General features: G+C 54.0%; 1 protein-coding gene across 3 annotated transcripts in view; it reads left to right on the top strand.

Moving 5' to 3' along the window:
* mrtfaa (myocardin related transcription factor Aa) overlaps positions 1–11,449 on the top strand; it is a 35,502-nt gene extending 24,053 nt beyond the window's left edge. For all 3 annotated transcript variants that reach the window (XM_064314165.1, XM_064314164.1, XM_064314166.1), the window contains 15 exons: positions 569–624; positions 756–831; positions 918–1,079; positions 2,307–2,473; positions 3,672–3,788; positions 4,154–4,401; positions 5,245–5,398; positions 5,962–6,396; positions 6,678–7,574; positions 7,755–7,958; positions 8,271–8,390; positions 8,811–8,957; positions 9,265–9,357; positions 9,677–9,734; positions 9,855–11,449. In XM_064314165.1, coding sequence (XP_064170235.1) covers positions 569–624; positions 756–831; positions 918–1,079; positions 2,307–2,473; positions 3,672–3,788; positions 4,154–4,401; positions 5,245–5,398; positions 5,962–6,396; positions 6,678–7,574; positions 7,755–7,958; positions 8,271–8,390; positions 8,811–8,957; positions 9,265–9,357; positions 9,677–9,734; positions 9,855–10,402 — 3,482 coding nt within the window. In that variant the 3' untranslated portion in view covers positions 10,403–11,449. The remainder of the gene's footprint in view (positions 1–568; positions 625–755; positions 832–917; positions 1,080–2,306; positions 2,474–3,671; positions 3,789–4,153; positions 4,402–5,244; positions 5,399–5,961; positions 6,397–6,677; positions 7,575–7,754; positions 7,959–8,270; positions 8,391–8,810; positions 8,958–9,264; positions 9,358–9,676; positions 9,735–9,854) is intronic.
* Positions 11,450–12,533: the final 1,084 nt, after the last annotated feature.

The raw sequence follows: 12,533 nt of genomic DNA, 5'->3' as shown, positions 1-12,533 counted from the left end.
AACTAAACTGCCTTCACTGGCTCCTGCCACTTCCTGCTGTTGAGATTGAGGAGCTCATTTTCATTACTGTGCAGTTTTATTGGGCCCATCAGTTTTATTTTTATTTGTATTTTTTTTCGCTTCGGCCCGCAGTGTGCCGTCTCGTTTGATTGGCTGGCGGAGCCGTAATCGCAAAGGTTAATAGGACACATGCAGCCGCGCTCGTAAAGCAGCCTCCGCTGTCTCAGGAGGGCTTCCCTGTTTCTGCTGCTAATGACCTACAAGCACACAGGCAGCCATTGTGTTTGTGTTAACCTCTCTCTCTCTCTCTCTCTCTCTTTCTCTCTGTCTCACTGTCTCTCTCTTTTGCTCTCTGTCTCACTGTCTCTGTCTCTTTTTCTCTCTGTCTCACTGTCTCTCTCTCTTTTTCTCTGTCTCACTGTCTCTGTCTCTTTTTCTCTCTGTCTCACTGTCTTGCTCTTTTGCTCTCTGTCTGTTTCTGTCTCTGTCTCTTGCTCTGTCTCTGTATCTCAATCTCTCCTTTCTCTTTCTCTTTCTCTCTCTCAATCCCTCCCTATCTTCTCCGCAGCGCTGAAGAGTCCAGCCGCCTTTCATGAACAGAGGAAGAGTCTGGAGCGCGCTCGGGTGAGTCTCCATCCGCGCCTGTGCACCCGTTTCCGCAGTAACCAGGGTTTAAGCTGCTGCAGACCTTCAAACACGAGTTTGCCTCTCCTCTCCGCCCTTCCTTCTGTCCCCCTCTCCCTCCCCGTCTGCAGACTGAAGACTACCTGAAGAGGAAGATCAGAAGCAGGCCGGAGAGGTCGGAGTTGGTGAGGATGCACATATTGGAAGGTGCGTGTCAGTGAGCGTCTCTCCCAAACCCAGGTACGTTTGCGTGATGTATTTACATTTTTAAAATGAAAATGTTTTGTTTTCAGAGACGTCAGCAGAGCCCTCCCTACAGGCTAAGCAGCTGCTGCTGAAACGCGCTCGTCTGGCGGACGACCTCAACGACAAGATCTCTCACCGGCCCGGCCCCATGGAACTGATCCATAAGAACATCCTGCCGGTGCACAGCAGCCTCAAACAGGCGCTCATAGGTACCACCGCTCCCACTGCAACACCGTCAGCCAATCAGCAGCACTGTACCACACAGCCCATCAGCAGCACTGTCACACACAGCCAATCAGCAGCACTGTAACACACAGCCCATCAGCAGCACTGTACCACACAGCCAATCAGCAGCACTGTCACACACAGCCAATCAGCAGCACTGTCACACACAGCCCATCAGCAGCACTGTAACACACAGCCCATCAGCAGCACTACACCACACAGCCAATCAGCAGCACTGTCACACACAGCCAATCAGCAGCACTGTCACACACAGCCCATCAGCAGCACTGTCACACACAGCCAATCAGCAGCACTGTCACACACAGCCCATCAGCAGCACTGTCACACACAGCCCATCAGCAGCACTGTCACACACAGCCAATCAGCAGCACTGTCACACACAGCCAATCAGCAGCACTGTCACACACAGCCAATCAGCAGCACTGTAACACACAGTCAGCAGCGCTAAAACACACAGCCAGTCAGCAGTGGAATAGCAGGCAACCAATCAGCAGCACTGCGACACAGCCAATCAGTAGCACTATAACACACAGCCAATCAGCAACAGTATAACACACAGCCAATCAGCAGCACTGAAACGCACAGCCAGTCAGTAGCATTGTATCAAAAGTTCTCTTGACCTTGATCATGCCCCTGTATATATTCACATATATCCTGCCACCAAATCAGCACTGGCCTAACGTGCAGATGTTCACACACGCGCCCCTGCGCCCTGGCCTCCCGCTGTTCGTTAGTCCCAGCAACGGGCACGGGAGAGTCGCTCCTGTGTGCCCATAGCCACATCCTCATTAATATCCCGTCTCCATGGCAGATTGCCTGCAGCCACGCTGCCCGCTCACTGCCACCCGCACTCAGCGGGGTCTCCTAGGAGACCGTGTTATTGATCTTAATCGGGCCGCAGTGATGCGATATTAACGCCGCCCGTGACCCGCGTCTCCCTCGCACACGCTCATATCGGTAAAGGGAAGGCAGCGATGGTAATCGCCAGAGACACGGCGATGCGGCACCCCGCCACGCACCCCGATAAGAAAGTCCCATCATGCCCCAGGGCCGCCAGCGCCTTCAGCGAGCAGCGAGCTCTCCCGGGTAACGGGAGGGGGGTAACGACGCCACCTCGACAACGGGAGCGTCGCCGGGCGCCACCTGCGGAATGCTAACGGCAGCCTGCCTCCTCTTCCTCCTCCCCTCAGAGATGGATTTCCCCAAGGTGGCGGGGGAGAGCTCCTCGTTCGACGAGGACAGCAGCGACGCCCTCTCCCCGGACCAGCTGGTCGGTCATGACTCTCCCCTGGGCCCCGCCCCCCTGCCCTCGCCCCCAGACATGCTCACCTGCAGCAGTAACCCCTCCCCCACGCAGGTAGGTCTGCTCGGCCCCGCCTCATCGCACACCCTCCAGTGACTGCGTCATGGAAAACAGACAAAAAAGTTTCTGGAGTACTATAAACGGGAATGGTTTTGCGTATCTGAAGAATGCCTTTATGTTTCTGCTTGCACACATGCACAGTCCATAACATTGTTTTATACTTACAATAGGCTTCAATCCCAGACTACAGGGCCCATTTATGCACTGGAACAGTGTCTTAACAGATCCCAGACCGGTGGGATCCATCCATGCACTTGAACGATGTCTTTACACACAGGTTGTCACACTTGGTCCTGGGGGACCCCTGTGCATGCTGGTTTTTGTTCCAGCCTCAACTGCAGTCTCAGAATTTTAACAAGCTGTTCATGTTTTCTTAATTCGGTGCGTTTATATGTTTACAGGGATTATTTTCCCCCTTAAGCCACATTATGCCTCAAATAGCTATGTGGGCAATGAAGAATCAAAGTGTCATATTCACATTGTGCTTATTGTGTTATGTTGCAAATGATTACATAAAAAGATGTTTTTAATCATCTTAAACACTGAAGTAAATCAATAGGCTCCTATTTGGTAAAACTGTGGACACCTGGCCCTTAAAAATATTGATAATGAAAATAATGAAGTATTCAAAGACAAAGGAAATGATAATGGGCCAAACCTGCATTGTGTTAGTAACTTTGGGAAACATTATGAAACAACTTAACACATGTTACTTGAGCAAGAGGCTTAAAAAAAACAGCATTGTACAGGTGTCCCCCAGGACAGCGTTGAGAAGCACTGCCACTGCAACAGATACAGACCGTGGGGCCCATCCCCACCCTAACAGATACAGACCGTGGGGCCCATCCCCACCCTAACAGATACAGACCGTGGGGCCCATCCCCACCCTAACAGATACAGACCGTGGGGCCCATCCCCACCTTAACAGATACAGACCGTGGGGCCCATCCGCGCCATAACAGATACAGATTGTGGGGCCCATCCATGCACTGGAACAGTGTCTTAACAGGATGAGCCACCCAGCAGCCCTGCTTTAACTTTATTTGGATGTGCGTCCCCCAGCCAACACATATAGCCCTATAGTGTCTGTGTAAACAGCGCTGTCTTGTCACATGCTCTCCATTTAGATTTTTGTTTGTCTTTGTTTAGAAGGCGTGTCCTGACCCTGCAGCTGTCTATCATGTCTCCACAGTTTATCACTCGGGCCCCGCCTCCACCACCTCCCGCCCCTCCAGTGCCCTCCCCGCAGAACCTGACCAATGGCACGGTGGCTCCTGCGTTTTCTAGGCCCGCCCCCACGCTGATCAAGGTTGGTGGCGGCAGCCGCTTTAAGAGAAGTTCGGTCTCGTCCTGTTTGCGTCGCCGAGCCCTCTCTCCTTCTCCGTCTTCTTCCCTCCCTTTCACTCCATCTCCCTTTCTCCTCCCTCTCCTACTCTGTCTTCTACTCTCCATCTCCCTCTTTCTGTACCTCCTCCCACTCTCTCTTCTGTCTGTTGGCACTTTGTTGTGATCTCGCTGCTTGTAAACCTGTCATGCTTTCATTTTTCTGCAGTTTCATGTCTTCTCATTTTGTAGGTGCCCCCCCCCCACCGTGCTGCGGGTGTTAAATGGAGCTGTTAAAGCCTCTCTCTCCCTCCCTCTCTCTCTCCCTCCCTCCCTCCCTCCCCTCTGCAGTCCAAGTCCACCTCTGACCGGCCGACTCAGCGCTCTAAGAAGCCCAAGGACAGCAAGCCCAAGGTGAAAAAGCTGAAGTACCACCAGTACATCCCCCCCGACCAGAAGGTCGAGCGCGAGCCGCCCCCCCAGCTGGACTCCACCTACGCCAAAATCCTGCACCAGCAGCAGCTCTTCCTGCAGCTGCAGATCATCAACCAGCAACAGCAGCACTATAACTACCACACCATCCTGCCTGCCCCGCCCAAGTGAGTCTGTCTCTATAGCTACCACACCATCCTGCCTGCCCCGCCCAAGTGAGTCTGTCTCTATAGCTACCACACCATCCTGCCTGCCCCACCCAAGTGAGTCTGTCTCTATGACTACCACACCATCCTGCCTGCCCCGCCCAAGTGAGTCTGTCTCTATGACTACCACACCATCCTGCCTGCCCCGCCCAAGTGAGTCTGTCTCTATGACTACCACACCATCCTGCCTGCCCCGCCCAAGTGAGTCTGTCTCTATGACTACCACACCATCCTGCCGCCGCTCCAAGTGAGTCTGTCTCTATGACTACCACACCATCCTGCTGCCCCGCCAAGTGAGTCTGTCTCTATGACTACCACACCATCCTGCCTGCCCCACCCAAGTGAGTCTGTCTCTATGACTACCACACCATCCTGCCGGCACCGCCCAAGTGAGTCTGTCTCTATAGCTACCACACCATCCTGCCGGCCCCGCCCAAGTGAGTCTGTCTCTATGACTACCACACCATCCTGTCAGCATCGCTCAAGTGAGTCTGTCTCTATAGCTACCACACCATCCTGCCGGCACCGCCCAAGTGAGTCTGTCCCTATAGCTACCACACCATCCTGCCGGCCCCACCCAAGTGAGTCTGTCCCTATAGCTACCACACCATCCTGCCGGCCCCACCCAAGTGAGTCTGTCCCTATAGCTACCACACCATCCTATCCTGCCCCGCCCATGTGACTTTGTCTCCATAGCTACCGCACCATCCTTCCAGCCTTGCCCAAGTGAGTCTGTGTATCCCTCTTCCTGTGCAGAGTGAGTTTGTTTTTTCTGAATCTGCCTGTTTTCACCTGTCTGCCCAGACCCCCTGCCGACCAGCAGCCTTCCTCCGGCCCCTCCCCATCTCGGACCACTCCCGCCCCTACGTCGGCCTCCCCTGGTCAGAGTGGGCAAAGTCGGCAGAGCCACGTCCTTGCCAAGCCTGGCCCTTTGCCCCCTAACCTGGATGACTTAAAGGTGAGACAGCCCGATGTAAAACCAGCCATGGATCCCCACGCCTGGTCACAGCGTGCCTGTACTGCAATCTCCATTAACCTTCAGGTTCAGTAGAGGATAGGCTGTGAGTGGCTGAGTTATTACATCCCAACACCAGGCTCTTCTTTCCACACGAGAGAGCTGTGACTGGTTTAAGCCAGCCCCCACCCCCTGAGGTTACTCAGGAAAGCTCCCTCTCATTATATTACATTACAGTCACTGAGCTGGAGCGCGCATCCAGAGCGGCTGCAGTGGTGCGTACGCCAGTGTTACTCTCAGGAATACAGAACTGCGGTATTGCCACGAAGGCACAGAGGCCCGTTTATAATCAGTTAGGGCCTGATTCGCTAAGACAGGATATTCACAACCTTTCAGCACACGCAAACCAGTAACACAACCAATGACTGGTGCAAAACGTTGGTCGTGTTTTGGTTTTTGCGTGCGCTACAAGGTTTTGCATGCACTAAGGGTCTAAATCAGGCCCTGAGTGTTAATATTAACGTTACAATCAGCAATTTGTGGCGTAACCTAAATTGCGCCCCCAGGTGGCGGAGCTGAAGCAGGAGCTGAAGCTGCGCGGTTTGCCCGTGTCCGGCACGAAGAACGACCTCATCGAGAGGCTGAGGAACTTCCAGGAGCAGAACGGGGTCGCCGCGGCGACGGGCCCCGCGCCAGGGGCCGGGGCCGCGAAGAACAACCCGCCGCAGCAGCAGCAGCAGCTGGCCCAGCCCGCCGGCCCCTCCCCCGCTCTGGGAGGAGCCGCCGTCCTGCAGCCGGCGGGAGAGGGCAACATGGTGCTGGCGGCCTTCCCGTTTGTGGCCACGGTCGGGGGAGGCGGAGCCCAGACTGCAGCTCCGCCCCCGGTGATGCAGTTTGGCAGCACGAGCTCCTCCCCTCCGGCGTCTCCCGCCCTGTCCGACCGCTCATTGGCCGGAACGAGCCCGGACGAGACGAGCTGTAACGGGGATGCATTTGAGATGGTGGGTGCATCCGCCGTCAGTCAGAGACCAGTCAGCCATGTTGTCTGCTTTACTTTTGTCGTTTGGTACAACCAAATGATGTAACAATTAGGTAAAAAAAAGATGCACAATTTTTTTTAGCTGAACTGAAGGGCAGTTGGTTTTATTTTTTTGCATGATTAAGTAAGGTGTGTCAAGTGCTCAGGTGGGGGAACTACTGTAGCACACCAGGGTTAGTGTGTCAGTGGTGTGTGTTCTCCTTTTGCCTGATGGTTTACCTGTGACTCCCCTTTGCCTTCCAGGTCTCCTCCCCCCTCACCCAGCTGAGCCTGCACCCCTCCCCCCAGCCCTCCGTCGCCACGGTGAAGGAGGAGAGCCCGGACGCCGCCTCCGCTGCCTGCCGCTTCTCCTCCCAGCATGCCGTGCGGCGGGCGGGGTGCCCCCGGGAGGCGGGCGGGGCCGTGGACAAGGACCAGATGCTGCAGGAGAAGGACGCGCAGATCGAGGCGCTGACGCGCATGCTGCGGCAGAAGCAGCGGCTCGTGGAGACCCTGCGCCTGCAGCTGGAGCGCGGCAAGCAGCCCGACCGCCTGCGCGTCAAAGAGGAGCCCCGCGACGCCGCCGGGGACCCCCCCGCGGGCCCCCCCGCCTGCTGCCTCTCCCCTGACCTCCTGGACGGAGACACCATCAGGGTGACCGTCAAGCAGGAGGAAGAGGAGGAGGAGGAGGAGGAGATGAAGTGCGAGGACCAGCCCCCGGACCAGGCCCAGCTGTCTCGGGCCGCAGAGGCGGAGTCACAGCGGGAGGCGGAGTCGCAGCTGACCCTGCAGCAGCAGGAGGCGGAGTTGCAGCTGTCGCTGCAGCAGCGGGAGGCGGAGTCGCAGCTGCAGCGTCCGCAGCCGGCACAGCTGCAGCAGCTGCAGGATCTGCTCTTGCAGCAGAGCCAGCAGATGCACTCGGAACACCAGCTGCACAAGAAGAAGAAGTCACACAGGCAGCGGGAGAAGCAGGAAGCGCAGCTGCAGAGACTGGAAGCGCAGCAGCTGCAGAGACAGGAAGTGCAGCAGCAGATACAGGAAGTGCAGAAGCAGCGGAGACAGGAAGTGCAGCAGCAGCAGAGACAGGAAGCGCAGCTGCAGAAACAGGAAGCGCAGCTGAAACAGAAGCAGAACGCACAGCAGCTGTTACACTCGCAGCAGGTTGGTTGCTTTACCATCCCCAGAATTTCCTTCCATGTGTTCGGTGCACCAGAGTGACACTAGGAAATGACAACACAGTGTGTTGCATGCCGTCTTCACATACCTCATTCATACAATGAATAGTGAATATAGCGATCATATCACAATACACAACCTGTGCGTGGTTTGCTTGCTTGCCAGGTGTTCATCAACCAGCAGATGCAGACCCCTGCTTCGGTCCCCACCCCCTCCTTCCCATTGGACCTGCTGAAGGGACAGACCACCCCTACCCTTTTGACGGACAGCAACGGTAACCACTTCCTGATCGCGCTGACCAACCACAGTCCGGACGGCGGGGCCGGCAGGAGGGCAGAGCGCAAAGCGAGCGGCCATGTCAAGTTGCAGGTATTCTGGCGAGGGAGAGTGGGTCAGCTTCACAAAATGGATGTTTAAAAAGTGTTCTGGCATCTCTTGTAGCAAAGTGTTACACAGGAATAAAAAAAATAAAGTTGTTCATTACTGTTTAAACAGTATTTCAACCCAGCAGAGAACATGTGCTACACAAGTGCATTACAGCAGTAATGGGTGTGGTAGCATTTAAGGTCTTCCTTCCTGCCCTGCTCCTGTGATGCACCACAGCCAGTGTTTATCAGATTAATGCCAGTCCTCCTTAAACGCTCTGTTTCTCCTCTCCTGTCTGTTCTCTCCCCCATCCAGAGACTGAAGTCCTCTCCCGCCAAGTCCTCCAGCCAGTCACCGCCCCACCCTTCCGGCACCGAGAACCAATCAGAGCCGCGGATGCAGCCTGGTGGCCTCACCGACCAGCCAGTCAGGAAGGTGGGAGAGAAGCGTTGGCTGTGGTCCAGGGGAATAATGAGTTTAGCCATTATTCCTGTAATAATGCTGATCTGCCTGAGCCGTGTAAAGGGACTGCTCTTAAATCCAGGAGGTTATTCTCTCCTCTGCCAGGCCGGCCGTGCAGCACACAGTGTGCTGTGCTTCAGCCAGACCGCTTCGCTTAATGCCCACCTTCATAAAAAGATGCATCGAGTGCAGAATGCGTATGTCGCCCTGGAAATTGGAACTATTTATATATAGCAAAAGAAAACTATTTAAATATAGTACATTTAAATAGCTTCTTTTGATATTTAATTATCATCATTTTATATTCTTCTGATGGGCAACAGGCTGACCCTAGATTTCAGACATTTGTCATGAACAGTGACTGATCTCGCTTTCTCTCCATTCGTCTTCTAGGGACAGAGGGCGGGGCTACACGTGTCGACCAGCAGCTCGCAAGGGGCGGTTCCATCTTTCTCTGCTCCGCCCAGTCTTCAGCCTTTCTTTTTGGGCGATGACTCCGCCCCCAGTGGAAACCCCCTCTCGCCTTCTCCCCCTCATAGTGTAAGGGTCAACTCTGCATGCAGGTGTAATGGCAATGAATATATGTGTGTGGGTGGCAGTTACAATCCAAATTAAGAAGCGTAAATTATGCTCAACACTGTGTGTGTGTGCGAGTGTACATACAGGTTTCACACAACAAAACAGTTTTTGGTGGGTTCTTATATTTCTGGTTAACATAATCTATTTCAGCCATGTGAATGGGAGTGCGTGTGTGTGCGCGGGTGTGTGTGTGTGTAAGAGAATGATGGGACTCTCTCCCTCTCTCTCCCTCTCTCTCTCTCTCTCTCTCTCTCTCTCTCTCTCGCAGACGGAGGTGTGTTTGAGCCTCGACCAGCACGCACTGTTCAGTCCCCCCTCCCCATCCCCCAAACAGACGTGCACCTCCACTCAACCTGGGAAGGTACAACACACCCGTCTGCCAGTCCTTTACTCTCTTTATCTTTCCCTCTCTCTGTTCATTCTTTCTCTCATTCTCTGTCTATCCTTTCTGTCTCTAGCTCTGTCTATTTGCTCTGTCTCTGTCTATTCTTTCTCTCTGTCTGTCTTTCCTCCATCTATCCTTTCTCGATCTCTCTCTGTCTATTCTTTCCTCTCCTACTTCACATCGTTCCATAACCCTGTCCTCTTCCTGTTCCTGTGTGGGTGTGGTCTGAAGCCCTTCCCAGTTTTAACTATGACTCCGCCCTGTGGTGTGTAACCGTGTGTTTTTCTGTCCGCAGGAGAATGGCTCTAGTCAGCACATGGACGACCTGTTTGACATCCTCATTCAGAGTGGAGGTGAGAGAGAGAGAGAGAGAGCGGGCGTTCCTCAGTCACTGAGCAGTGTCAGAGTGCAGCGTTATTTCCGTCTGTTTCCTTTCACGTGTTAATTTCAGTTCTTTATTTCCCCCCCCTCAGAGATCTCAGCCAGCTTCAAAGGCGAGCCAGACCCCGCCCTCTCACGCCTCCGCCCCAACACCCCGCCCCCTTCGCCTGCCCATTCCTCCAACCAGCTCTCACCCGCCCCCGCGACTTCCCAGCAGCCCCTGGGAGGAGAGCCTCAGCCGCCGTCCTCCGCAGAAGGTGACGGTAGTGCGGTGGGAAGCGGCCGTCTGGAGGACTTCCTGGAGAGCACCACTGGAAAACCGCTGCTGGGGGCGGAGCCCGGCGGGCCCTTGACTTTGATTGACGACCTCCACAGCCAAATGCTTAGCACCTCCAGTATATTGGACCAGCCCCCCTCCCCCATGGACACCTGCGACCTGAGCTTCACCCCCCACCCTACAGGACTGGACTTTGGAGACCCCGCTCTGGACACCATGGACTGGTTTGACATGACCATGGGCGGGGCCGGCAGTGGGGGGGCGGGCCTGGCACCTCTCAGCTCCCACACGCCCCCTAGTGTCTTTTCAGCAGACTTTTTGGACAGCTCTGACCTGCAGCTGCACTGGGATTCCTGCTTATAGCTGTGAGGTCTTTACCCACACCCCCTCCCCCCACCAAAAAAAAACAAAAAAAGCTCTTAATTCTCTCTGTCTCCTCTCAGTGATACGCTCACTCCATACACTGGTTCTCTCTCTGTCTCTCTCCCCCCCCCACACTCTTAAATGGACTCACACACAGACAGGCAATCAAATTCTCACTTCTCTTTAGCATCCATTAATCAGAAACTGTTCAGTCAGAATCCTCTGTATATAGGAAGCCCAGACACATTATTAGCTCACTGCTATCTCTCAGTCTGTATGACGCTGAGAATCTGAAACTTGCCTTCATGGCTACAGTACCAACACCATGACACCAGAGACCAGCCCTTAATTCTAAACAGCCTCAACCAAAACCTTAACTGCACCCTGACCTGAGTAACACGCGTTATTCAAATACATGCAACAAGGGTGCGCAAGTATTTTTGTCTTCTGTTTGTGCAAAAGTCTGTTACACGCACACGCACGCACGTGCACACATGCAGGGTCCGAAACGTGAGCAGGGCACCTGTACATGATCTGCAGTAGGAGGAGCGACTCTAAGTAGGAGGGTGTCTCTAAGAGTGCCACTTGCTGGAGCTATATTCTGCTGAAATCTAGCTTCACACAGAGTGAGGATGTGTACATATCACTAGGGCGACAACGATGATGCATTCAGGGTATCTTTTTGCGCTTGCTCTCCCTCCCCCCCCCCTCCCCCCAACGTTTGCACTGACTGACCAATGGCGGGGTTGGGGTGGGGTGGGGTGGGGTGGGGGTCACTGTAGGAGTCACTCTAGAGAACCTTCTCTGAATACGCACTTAAGCTGGCCTGTCTTTTCTTCTGGTGTCAGTAAAGCACCCAATGAAATGGACTCTTCTTAGGTTTATTACCCGACCATACTGCATTGCTGTATTTGGTATACATAAACTATTCATTTTACCTGCTTTGGAATGTTGGTAATATGTGGTTCAAAAAATATTTGGACGTTTTTTTTTTTATATAAAAAAGGAAATATTACTCCTTGAAAATAAAAAAAAAATTAAACTTTTGATGGGTGTGGGTGTGTTTTGCAGGAGAAGGTGTGGTGAGTGAATATGCGAGAACTATATGTGTGCGAGTGTGTGCACATGCACTGTTCGAGTGCCTGTGTGTGCATGCTTGAATGTGTGTGTTTGAAGTGAGGTGTCTGGGCTGTATGTTTTAAGTGAGGTGTCTATGTTTGCTATTTGTGCGTGTGTGTGTGTGTGTTTGAAGTGAGGTGTCTATGTTTGGTGTACATGCATGTGTGTGCACGTGCGTATGATTGAGGTTTCCGGGGAAGACTGTACTTTTGCGTGTCTGTCTGTTATTGAGCTGAAAAATGTGGATGCGTCCCAATGGTCTGATCATCAGGTGACCTTCTTTCAGCCAGTTGGACGGTGCCAACACCGCTGCGGTAGGTGAGAGTCACAGGTGAGAGTGAGAGTCACAGGTGAGAGTGAGAGTCACAGGTGAGAGTGAGAGTCGGCATTATTCAGTGTCTGACGCCAGCCAGGAGCGGCAGTCCTGCCACGCACACACCGCGTGTGAGACTGGAGGGAATGTTCCGGAGGTGGTCTTGTGCCAGGTTTCTCCTTGACGATTGTACCCCCTGAGCTGATGTTCGGACGGAGCGCGTTGCTGTTATCTCCCGTGTGAACGGTCTGCCGGACGGGCTGATGTCGCCAGCGTAATTATCTAAACAGACTTCGGGTCGGCGAATCGATCCATCACCGCGTGGGATAATCACAGCAGCCCGCCATTTCACAGACCGCCCTGGAGAGGCGCGGCCCTGCGCTGGTAATGACCCTGTTTCACAGGACTCATCGCATCGCAGAGAGCGCCGCCTCACGGGGGCCCGGGGAGCGGGAAGGAGAGGCGGAACGTCACACCTGAGCGAGTGGCCAGGTTTGCCCTTCAGACCCGGACTCGGAGCCGGTGAGTAAAATCGTCGGCCATTGCTGATTGAAGTGGACTCTAAGTGCGCGGCTTGGGCCAGCGATGGCGTTTAACAAGGAGATGGCTGTTCCAGGTTTTTTTTTCTTTTTCTCCCCGTAACAGTGCCTTGGAGGACTGCGTTTTGTGTCGCACAGTTCCGGCCCATCTCCCTTTCCA

Source organism: Anguilla rostrata, chromosome 17 (assembly GCF_018555375.3).
Source record: "Anguilla rostrata isolate EN2019 chromosome 17, ASM1855537v3, whole genome shotgun sequence".
Lineage (NCBI taxonomy): Eukaryota > Metazoa > Chordata > Actinopteri > Anguilliformes > Anguillidae > Anguilla > Anguilla rostrata.
This window is presented reverse-complemented; position numbering and strand designations above follow the sequence as displayed.